Genomic DNA, 11,757 nt, shown 5'->3' on the forward strand with positions numbered 1-11,757 from the left:
TTAAATGGACTAAAATCGTATAAATGCATGGCTTAAATCCCATCTGTTGCAATATTTTTTGATATTAAAACAATTTAAATAGATTAATATAAGTGTAATTACAAGTTAACTTTATTGATGAAATAAAAATTAAATGACTTAAATCTCAATCATTTGAATGCATACTTGTGATTACAATAATTTAAATGAATCAATATAAACTTAAATTTAAATTCAAGTTTACTCAAAAAACATACAAAATTCTTTTTTTTACCTTGTTTCTCGTGGTGAAACACTACTTCTAACTGCAATTATATGGAGGTAAAAAAAGCAACTCCGATCTTAAAGTAAATTGCAACCAATTTTTATTTTAACTGCAAGTTAAAGGACGTTTGTGTATATTTAACTGGCGTTGATTGCCACTCGTGCCTGATATTTAAGCGTTAAAAACGTCATGGCAAGCGAAGGAGACGGTAACTGGGTTCAGTTTGAGTAAAAATTAAGGAACATATCATAACGACCCACTTTTTAGCTGATATTCCAAAAGCTGCATTTGTTCCCAAACTAATCCAAAAACAAATAATGAACTATTAAAGAGAAACGGAATGATGCCCTTGGCACCTTTATGTTTTAACTAAACTTCAGACCTTTCAAATGCAAATTTTCTAATAGTTTAAACAAATCGGATCTTCTTTGCAATATCAAGTAAAAGGCAAGCACCGTAGAGAAGTCATTTCTTAAAAATGCTGAAAAAAGGAAAAATACTCTTATATTAAAAAAAATAATTTGTGTAATACGAAGAAATAAATTATTTCGTGTAAATATTCAAAAATATCGGGTCAACGCGAATCGAATTGTTTTAGCAAAAAAATATTTAAAAAGTGCAAAGGCGAATATTCCAAAACCAATCGGAAGGACAATATAATATCCGAAATGTAAATTAAGATGGTACCCCGGGTTAGGATATTAAGATAATTCGAACCATATCCAGATCCATTTGGCCAGATCTCACTAGCAGCTATTTCCGGGTGGGTTTCAAATCAAGTCCACGATCCATCCCGACGACGCCTTCATCCAAATTGGATCGGAGACATCAGATATCCGATCCATTTGCATAACAAGAGACACGGTGGTTAAAATCGTCAATTACTAGCAAGAAGATACAGCGTGAGGGTATTTTGGTCATTCAGGAAAAGAAGGAAAGAGGCATGCAAACAGGTGCACTTAACCACCAGGCTCAACTGCCTCTCTCTCGTTCTCTCTCTCTCTCTCTCTCTCTCTACTCTCAGTCACTTTCTCTCTCTACTGTTAGGGCGCGCAGGGTCTCGCAGTCACGGGACGACCGTGAAAACGAAAGAGGAGTCGCCGGGGGAGCCACTTAAAGGCAAAATCGAGAAGTTTCCTCCTTCAATTTTCTGTGTTTTTTAAATTTTTATTTAGTGAGTAATATTTTTCTGAATTCCCTAAATGCAGTCGCTGTTCTTCTATAAATTTCCCAATTTTCTTCGTCCTTTGAATTCCCTCGCTCCCTCCTCTTCTCCCATCGCTCCGTTGCTTCTCCGAGTTTCGTCATCGTCGTCCCTCTCATCTGTCGCCAGAACCCTAGGGTTTTGTAGGAAACCGTCGACGGCGAGGCTTCCGGCGTCACTGAGGTCCCTGGGCGGGGGGAATTTCCCGCCCGCCGGCGGCGTCGTTCCCGTGGCCAGCGCAATGGGCGTGGCAGGGGACGAGGGGTCGCCTGCGAAGAGATTCTGGGGCAAGTGCTGCCGGGAGAGTTTGTTCGCGATGTACAGCCCGTTTCTGGTGGGGCTGGCGTCGGGAACGCTCGAGATGGAGTCGTTCCAGCACTACGTCGCTCAGGATGTGCATTTCCTTCGGACGTTTGTGCGCGCGTGAGTTTTTTTCTCCCTCTTGAGTTTCTGGCGTCGAGTTGTGGCCGATCGGTTTGGATTTCACGATCTTGGGTGGATTTTCTGTTCAGGTATGAGATGGCGGAAGAATGCGCGGATGATGACGACGCGAAAGCGTCGATCTGTGAGTTGAGAGATGCGGTTGTCGAAGAGCTCAAAATGCACAATTCATTTGCTGAGGTGAGTTGTTTGATTCGGTGTGCTTGAACGGGCTTCGACTAGGCTTTTAGAAATGTTGACTGCTTTCTTTTTGCTTCATCGTGTTGTCGGTGATCTTACATTCGCTTTTGGAGGACTTCTTGGTTATGCGATCGAACTTCTGGATTGAAGATATTGAATAGTTGTCATCAGTTTTCCGCTGTCGCTGTGTACATCAATAACGGTTACGTCCTCAGCTTGCTAGTTTTCGTATTTAGCTACTAAATTTTGAAACAGACGGAGATACATACCTTTTCAATACTTATGAATTGAAAGGATTTGTAAACTCAGGTAAATACCTCAGACTGTATCCATCCAATGGATCGCATATCTAGTTGGAGCCTACCTTATAAGAGTTTCTGATCCAATCATCCCTATGGATGTTTTCTTTATTTTATCAAAATAAATTTAATTCCAGATATGACCGTCTAGGTTTCTTTCCGCTCGCTCTTTTGACATTTTGTTCTTTGGAAGGGTTATTTACCTGCAAGAAAACATGATCTGTCTTTGTTGAAGGGTTGGGAGTGCTAGTGACGGTCACTTTGTTGGTTGATTGGTCATCCTAAATCTTTTTTACTCTTTGATCATTTATTGTTTGTCTATTTTGAATTGGTTACCGATTTATTTCTTTTTTCAAGGTGCAAGAATCATCTTAGACTTTCTTTACCATTTCCTTTGACTTTCTTATATAGTTATATTAGACTCTTTACTTTGTGTACGCACAGCTGCATCTAATAGCTGGAATATGTTTTTTCACGGTCGGTATATCATTTTGGCTTTTCCTTTTTAATTTATGGAAAGAGGTAAGGAAGTTTGCTTTGCACACTGAATTACTAAGGGTCTCTACTTAACTCTAGAACCATGATTTTATGTACTTTTAATTCTTGAAGCACACTGAAAATTATTAAGATAAGGGTTGCAGATAAAAGACGCATCGTCTCTGTTAAATACACACACATAAGCTGGAAAAAGTAATGGGAACGAGATGTGGTTTGACCAGATTTGGGATATTAGGTGGGTGCTTTTTAAATATTATCAGAATATTCTATACAAAAGGTGTTACATGCAAATGCTTGTCTGCACTTATATTTCTTCATCGGTGTTTAAGCCAGTCGTGTATAATTCAGAGTATGTCTGATGATGTGCTTCAGAGATTCAGAGCTCGTGCTCTGTACCCTTCAAAATTGAAATTCTGTTCAAGGGTGTACTGGATCTGTACCTTGCCTGGTGTATGAAAGAATATGATACTTGCTCTTATGAGCTTCTTCTGCACACCACATAGTTGCAGGAGTTCCATTTTTCTACTGATACTTGCTCTACCACATAGGTGCAGGAATTACCATTTTCTACTTCTTTCTATATTTTTTTTGAAGGATTTCAGTCCATAGTTTTGAGGAGATTTAGATCTTTGAGATTGCTTTTCTGCTTCTAAGATGTTTACTTTAAACTTTAAACTTTAAAGGTGATTTTGATATGAAATGGCAGCATTTTATTTTATCTTAGCAAAAACTACAGTAAGAAGTGGTTTCTTCCTTTTCTGTTTTTTTTTTTCTCCTTTTCTTTAAACCTTCTCTAAAGGAATGACAACATATATTGTTTGGAAATGGAGACAATCTCAGCTGGAGGCAAAAAGGGATGATGACTAGCGGTATCTAGAGGCTAGGATCAGTCATAAGCAAATATTCATTTATTACATTAACTTGGGAGTTGAGAGAGTAGGAGAGAATGCTTTGCTGAGCTTGGATGGTGAATGGTTTACTCAGACTATAGACGCATCACATTGATTTTGACATGATGTATGACCACAGCAATTCATTTTTGCAGACATTTTTAACTCATTATTTAACTAATTAGTGTTTTTCTCGCTTTACGATTATCTTGATGCTTATGAAATCTACTGTTATTTTATACTCCATTAAGGCATTTTTGAGGGGGATGGTAACCTCGCTTCTATGAAGATGTTATCCTCGTTATCCAACTTCTCTATCAGCCGTAAAGACTTTTTATCCTTAAAATTGAAGGAGAAAAGTCTGGAGCGGAGAGAGCCTTGACTCTTCATCCAAGATTTTGGGGTGTAAGTACACTCCAGGTGAAAAAGTCCACCGTGCTAGTAAAATCCATGATTGCAACGTTGCCTTTATCATCTTCAAGTTCATGAATGTTAGTGGAACTAATTAATGCATCATTTTGTGAAATCTGAGTGAAGCAGGTCTTGTGTAATAGGAAGCTGCTTTTGTGGTATTGTCACTGAAGCTGATCTCTTCTGCAGGCATGGGGTGTTAAGCTTCTTGAAGAAAGTGCTCCTAATTCTGCGACAGCTAAATACACTGATTTCTTGTTGGCAACAGCTGCTGGCAAGGTTGAAGGGGGAAAGGTTCCAAGCAAAATTGCTACGCCTTTTGAGAAGACTAAGGTTGCTGCCTACACTGTAGGTGCTATGACCCCTTGCATGAGGCTTTATGCATTTCTTGGTCGGGAAGTACAGCAAGTTCTGGATCCTGAGGATCATAGCCACCCCTACCGGAAGTGGGTTGAAAATTATGCATCTAAAAGTTTTGAGGTTGATATTTTTACTTTAATTTTTCTCAGATTTTTATGTAAAACAAATTGAATAGTTGAATAGACCTTTGTGCTATTACTAGCTGAAACTCTTTCTCTCTCTCTCTCTCTCTCTCTCTCTCTCAGGCATCAGCTCGGCAGACAGAGGAGTTGCTGGACAAACTCAGTGTTTCTTTGACAGGCGAAGAGCTTGAAGTCATAGAAAGACTCTATCATCAGGCTATGGAACTTGAAATTGAATTTTTTCATTCGCCACCCATGTCTCATAGAAGTTTAGTCCCTTTTTCCAGGATTCATGACTCAGCGAAGCAGCAGTTTATTGTCTTCTCTGACTTCGATTTGACGTGTACTACCGTCGATTCATCTGCCGTTTTAGCAGAGCTTGCTATATTAACTGCTCCAAAAGTGGAACCTAGTGAGCCTGATAATTTGAATGTTAGGAAGTTAGCTGCAGATCTGAAGAAATCATGGGATGCATTGTCCCAACAATATGCAGAGGAGTACGAGCAGTGTATAGAAGATATGATGCTAGTTAAAGAAGGTATTTTTAACACCTAGAAAGATTTTTTTGTAATTATTAGGATTTTTTTTTACCTATAATAGACATATTGTATGTTTGTTTCAGGTGAAGTTACATCATTTGAAAGCCTTTATGAGGCACTTGAACGACTGTCTGCATTTGAGAAACGTGCAAACTTGAGAGTTATTGAATCAGAAGTTCTGAAGGGACTGAATTTGGAGTGTATCAAGCGAGCAGGAGAGAATTTAAGACTTCAAGATGGTTGTGCAAAATTTTTCCAGCAGCTTGTTCAGAAAAAAGATGAGCTGAATGCTGACATTCATATATTGTCTTACTGTTGGTGCAGAGATCTTATCCAGTCAGTCTTTAAGTCAGGTAATTTATCATATCGTTTCAGTTGTAAAAACAACAGAAAAATCAATAGAGGTCTGGCCTCTTGGCTTGTCCAGCTTATGCATGAGTCCATATGGCTACATAGATGTTCGTGGAGGCTTACTCAGTCACATGTTATGTGCATTCAGGAAGGCAGGGTAGGCGAGAGGACCCTGTTATGTGTATGCTATATCTTCAATTCTGAATAGTTTTGAATTGAAATACCACTTAAATCACAACAATAAGCATAGACCAATGGGTTTATTTGTTTCATGCACATCTATGCTTCTTCAGATGATTCTGAACTTGTGCCTTAACCTGTCACTCTGCATTTTGATTCTTGCTGTGTTAAATTATGCTTATTATTCGGATGACATGGCTCTTCAAAATCTGTTTCATTTTTGTAATTTTTTTGTATGATGCAATCGTTCTGAATATTCCTCTAACATGGGCTTTTGTCTCCTTTGTGATGCTGCCTCCGGTTGAATCTTGTTTATGGTTGCCAACTAAGTTTGTAGTGTATATGTCAAGTCATTAGAAATGACAAAATAAACATTTTAGGCAACGTTCTGTAGGTGCTTATATTGACCAGCACATTTTGATAGCCTAGATATGGCCTAGAAGTACAAGTAGGTGGGTTCTTTGAAAGTGTTCAAGTTGAAGAATGTTGAGAATTTTGATGTATGGGGTGTCTATCCTTTGCCTCAGCTCCAAATTGGGAAAAAGGTTCATTGATGAACATGGGGAGTTTAGCTGTCTGGAGATGGGATTTGACAGCCAACCCATCTGTTGTCTTTCCACCTTAGTCTGGGATTCCTACATCAAGCGTCAAAAAGCTGTCAAAAACGTCTTAAATGGTGTATTCAAGGATTGGTTCCTTCTACCCAGGAGTCTCAGTCACAAGAGCTATGACGGTTCATCGCCATTCGCCATTCCCTACATTGGGCATACTAGCTTGCTGCGGCAGCAATTGAAGGATTCTAGAGCATGATTTCAGGTTGCAAGTTGAGCCTTCTTCTAAGCATATAGTGAATGTGGAGTGGTAGAAATTCTTTTGGGGAGTTGAAAGTAGGATCATATGTTCAAATTTTTCCCATGTGATCTTGGTCTGTTTCATTCACAGCACAGCGTTGGTGGCAACAGGCTAAGTTATAGGCGTATGATGACATTTAAAATTGAGCAGTACTCTCATTGCAAAGTTTACTTTTTGATCTTTTTCTTTCAGAATGGAAGCCATATTTTACCGAAAGTTGTGCTTAATCAGCTGTAGGCTGTGTATAGTCGATCCAGGCACAAGACTGACGTCTTTGAAATACATTGGTTCTCAATTGTGTTTATTTTTTGCTGCTAATTGTTCTATTTTTTAACATTACGTATTCTGAGATGATGAACACTGGAATGGTATCAAATGTACAGGAAAGTAAAACGTTGAGAATATGAGAAAATGCAAAGTTGCCACTGTCAAGCAATTGTTAGGTTCTGCTCCGAAATTATATGAGTTATGGTTGCTGTATGAGCTGATGTTCATTAAATAGTAAAAGTATGATGCATATACATGTTAACTTTTCCAAAACACTCCGATTTACTCAACTCGAGCAAGTTGTGGTACATGCTTTTAGCAGATAGTCTTTTCATCGCTCTGGACGTGATTTGTTCTGTTATCCACAAGTCTTCACGACAGTAATCAGGAATTACGCCTTTGATTTGATTTGCAGGTGGTCTTGAAGTTCTGAACATACATGCGAATGAATTTATATACGAGGAATCCATCTCTACTGGTAAAATAGACACAAAGGTGGAATCACCTACGGACAAGCTCCAAGTCTTTAAGGATGCTTTGAAGCACAGCGGTGATGATGATAAGCGTTCGTCAGTTTACATTGGAGACTCTGTAGGAGACTTGCTTTGCCTCCTTGAGGCAGATGTTGGCATTGTTGTCGGTTATAGCCCGAGCCTTAGGAGCTTGGGGGAAAGGTTTGGCGTTTCTTTTGTACCTTTGTTTCCAGCTGTGGTGAAAAGACAACGCGAGTTTGTTGGCGGAAGCTCTTCAAAACGCGAATGGCCGAAGGGTGTTCTTTACACAGTCTCTAGCTGGAACGAAATACAAGCCTTTATTTTGGGATAATGAATCATCTGAAAATGTTTTCTTTCCTTTTTGCTCCTCATCATTGATCGGGAATTTGGAATGTTGATCTGACTTTCGTATCTAGATACAGAAGTAGTCATTGCTTGGTGGCTGATTTTACAAGTGCCACTCTGTAGTTGGACACCTGCTCAAGATTTCCATGCGATTGTGGAATTTCCGCTGGTCATCGGACGATAGCATGGTATTTTTTGGGTAAATTCTGTTTTACCTCTAACCCTCGGTTGTTGCTTAATTTCAGAAGATCAGTTCTAGAATTATGACTGGTGGCTTACTGTTTTCAACTACGCAGGTGGGTTGTTCCAGCTTGTGCAAACCCTTATTCTGGGAACCTGTATGATTACATCTGACGTTTAGGAATTGTTTTTTCTTTCGAATTGTAAACGATAAACATGTGAAGTCTGGGAACAGGATATTCGTTGTACTGTAAATGATAAACAGCCCAAGTTTGTGCAACTCACAAAATTTGATCAATATTTTTGGAATCGGTCATGAAATTGAATTGGGATCTGTCGGTTTATACTTGAGCGTTCTGGTCGATTCAGTAAATGTTTTTTCTTTGTCTTTACTCGAATGCAGAACTCAAGTTGATAAGCTACACAACTTGACTAGGTTTTAGCTACTCCTCATTTATATGGAGCATATGTAAAGTGGCCGGAGACAATTAAAAAAAGTTGCTAGTTTGGCTGCCGACAGGCATACGGCCAGATTCCTTGGCCCTCATTTGGACAGGCAGATGTCATAATCCAATAGGCAAGCATACGAACTATTAGCATGCAGACGGTGGTCTTTTTTATCAGAGTTAGAAGTGGGGTGATTATACATGCGGGCATTAGAACAGCAGACCTTGGAAATGAGTGGACTGTAGAAGTTTTTTTTTTCTGATACATTTTCAGCTCCAAGACTGTCCATCGAAAACAGAAGAAACTGCACTTCAAGACTAATGCAAGCCTGCAAAATCTTTTTGGCTTTACAGAAAGCAGGGATCGGGCAGCCCTTTCCTTTCTCGACTTTTCATAGACTTTGGTTTAGGAAACGTAGCCCCTGCCTTGCAAACCTTTCATAGTTCCTCTGTTTTGAAGTTCCACTCCGAAATTGCTGTTAACCTCTGGCCTTCACAGTCGGCTTAGGCGGTCTTGAGGTTCTTATTTTGATTTGTGTCATTCTGTACATAACTGCATTTATCTATTTTTTGTTAATAATATGGGTTTAGGTGGCCCCAACCCCCAGCCGGTTGCGTTGCAAATCCTGATAAAACATCCAGTAAACGTCATCAGTTATTGCAAAAGAAGAGAAGATTTTTCATGGTCAGCTTCCAAATGGAATTTGAGCTGTTGATCTTTGCATTTCTAGAAACACCTGTTGATCTTTACACGCTGCATGGTGTATAAATGAAATGACAAAAACGGTTTATGTTTTCCCCGATCTTCAAGCAAGAGTCAAGAGACCAAATGGTGGTCAAGGACAGGTTAGCTGCTTCGTGGTCTAATGCACCTAAATCTCTGCTGCAATCCTCCATAAATTTTAATATACTCCGTACAGAGAAACAGGACGTGCCTAGTATTAGCATTACTTTTAAGTTTCAAAGTTTTGATTGACCCTTCTGTTTCCCATTTTTTTCTCTCCTGTGTTTCCTTTGGGAGGCCATCTGTCTCAGTCGGAAAAGAGCGGTGCAGGGATAGGATTCACAGCATACTTTCTTTATAATCAGGGGGGATCATGGAATCCGCTTCTGATCGCAGAGGGGACAAACCAAGCTTCCATTATTTCGAAACGGTTGAAGGAACCACGTCACAAAGAAACCGCCTGGTTCAAGTCGACACGCGTTTGAGTACGTGTTAAGTTGCAGCACGGCCATAGGCTGAACCCCTTACACACTCCCCTACTGGGCGTAACGTGTCGAATGGCCCGTGCCATGCATCCCTCTTATATGCAGTTCCCCCAAGAGCCCCCTCTGTCGTCGTGTACCTTCTCCTGGTTCTTCCAGTTTTTCCATAGTGGTAGTCCCAAAAGCTGAGACCTGCTTGATCAGAGTCCGTTGAGAACTTCTGCTCTTGGTGTTGGTGACATAATAAAGTAGACGAAGAAGAAGAAGAAGAAGCAAGAGAAAAGGAGATGGCTCGAACAGTTGGTAGGAATTTGGCGGCACCCCTGCTCTTCCTCAACTTCGCTATGTATCTGGTGGTAATGGGGTTTGCTAGTTGGAACCTCAACAAATACATCAATGGCCAGACTCACTACCCTGGTAACCTTTCTGTCTCTTTCTGTCCCTGTCCCTGTCTCTCATTCTCTCTCTGATGTCTGGTATTCTGGGTGGCCGTTTGCAGGTGTTGCTGGGAACGGTGCGACCATATTCTTCCTGATATTTGCCATACTGGCATCTGTGGTTGGCATTGCCTCGAAGGTTTTAGGAGGGCACCATATAAGGTACTGGAGGAATGACAGCCTTGCTGCTGCCGCTGCCTCTGCCGTTGTTGCTTGGGCCGTCACTGCCCTTGCCTTTGGGTGAGTGAGACATGAGAGCACCACCTGCCCTTCTTCTTTTTTCCTTTTTGCAGAGCCTCTTCTAAACCGATCATCACTGCAATCTCTTGTAGACTAAGTTTACTCACTTGGGTGTTCCTTCTTTTTCTGCAAGATTGGCATGCAAGGAGATTCATCTAGGACTCAACAGGGGTTGGAGGCTAAGGGTTCTGGAGGCTTTCATAATCATACTGACCTTTACCCAGCTGCTGTATCTGATGCTCCTCCATGCTGGTCTTCTGAGCAGCAAATATGGTCCTGGTTACAGAGATCCTGACTACCCTGCTGGATCAACTGAACCTGCAGCGCCTAAAGGGGGTGGTCTCACAGGAGGGAGAATCTAGATGGCTTCATGCAGAAAAGAAATATGCTGCACTTGTTCCTGAGTTTTATTTGTAGTGCTCTTTCTCTCTCTCATCCTCCATTTTTATGTAAAGTTTGGAGTGATGCTGTTTGCACATGTTGGGACCATGTTTTAGGTGGTGTATAGCATTTGCGGACTCGTAGTCTCGTAGGGTTATCTTGTTTTATCTGTTCTTCTTCCAAGTATGAGCCCTGTACCTGAAGTTTCTTAGTAAGACATGTTTTGCTTTAGTATCTACATGTTAAGAGCCTTCCCTGTGGATGATCTATTCCTGTACGATGAAGTTTAAAACTAATATTTCCGCAGCTTCTAACAAACTGTAGATTTGAGGATTGTAAATTTATTACTCGTCCTTTTATGATTACCTTAGGTTTAAGGCCTAAAAGTCTGATTTAATAAGGGCTTCACCCTTTTGTAGCGCCAAGAACTTTGAAGTCACTGACAAAGTTTATAGATAATGTTGAGATTTATGGACTTTGATGCAACATTTGAAAGTTTATGAGCTTATGAAATATTTCCGCAGATTCTAACAAACTGTAGATTTGATGATTATAAATTTATTACCCCGTCCTTTTATGATTACTTTAGGTTTAAGGCCTAAAAGTCTGATTTAATAAGGGCTTCACCCTTTGTAGCGCCAAGAAATTTGAAGTCACTGACAAAATTTGTAAATAACGTTGAGATTTATGGACTTTGGGACTCAACATTTGGAAGTTGATAAACTTATGAATTCCAGATTCTTCATGAAGATATTGATCAGAACAATTCTCTAATGTAAGATCGATCACACATCGGATCCAGCAGGCTGTAAGGGCTTGCAGCAGATGATGTTGGTTGATCAGGTTGGTTTTTACTTCCAAAGGCACAAGAGCTTCACATATTCTACTTATAAATATGGTTTGATACTACTTCTAAAGGCACGTGACGTTCACATGCATAGAAAAATAGAAATGTGATCCAATGAGAGATTATTCGACCGAATTGAATTGCATGAACAGATTATGAAAAAAAAAATTAGCATCTGATTAAGAATTCACATCAGATTGAAATGATATGCGATTAGATTCGGATTCTGATTGAATGTAGTTTCTAATAAATATCTTATCTATAATATGATTTGAGATTCGGTTTAAAAATAAGACTCGGATTGAGATGGTTCTAAAAATCAGAGTTGGTTCAGATTTTTTGG

At 39.9% G+C, this 11,757-nt stretch overlaps 2 protein-coding genes across 2 annotated transcripts; both read left to right on the forward strand.

Moving 5' to 3' along the window:
* Window positions 1-1,222: 1,222 nt before the first annotated feature.
* Window positions 1,223-8,183, forward strand: LOC116265672 (bifunctional TH2 protein, mitochondrial-like). The gene is made up of 7 exons (XM_031646458.2): window positions 1,223-1,871; window positions 1,961-2,069; window positions 4,357-4,647; window positions 4,773-5,187; window positions 5,272-5,541; window positions 7,254-7,876; window positions 7,974-8,183. Exons 1-6 carry the CDS (start codon window positions 1,447-1,449, stop codon window positions 7,661-7,663), a joined length of 1,920 nt encoding a protein of 639 aa, XP_031502318.1. The 5' UTR covers window positions 1,223-1,446; the 3' UTR covers window positions 7,664-7,876; window positions 7,974-8,183.
* A 140-nt stretch (window positions 8,184-8,323) lies between these two features.
* LOC116265673 (membrane protein PM19L) lies at window positions 8,324-10,811 on the forward strand. The gene is made up of 3 exons (XM_031646459.1): window positions 8,324-9,926; window positions 10,009-10,186; window positions 10,320-10,811. The coding sequence occupies exons 1-3, from the start codon at window positions 9,797-9,799 to the stop codon at window positions 10,546-10,548; spliced, it is 537 nt and encodes a 178-aa protein (XP_031502319.1). The 5' UTR covers window positions 8,324-9,796; the 3' UTR covers window positions 10,549-10,811.
* Window positions 10,812-11,757: the final 946 nt, after the last annotated feature.

This window comes from Nymphaea colorata, chromosome 12, assembly GCF_008831285.2.
Source record: "Nymphaea colorata isolate Beijing-Zhang1983 chromosome 12, ASM883128v2, whole genome shotgun sequence".
Classification (NCBI taxonomy): Eukaryota; Viridiplantae; Streptophyta; class Magnoliopsida; order Nymphaeales; family Nymphaeaceae; genus Nymphaea; species Nymphaea colorata.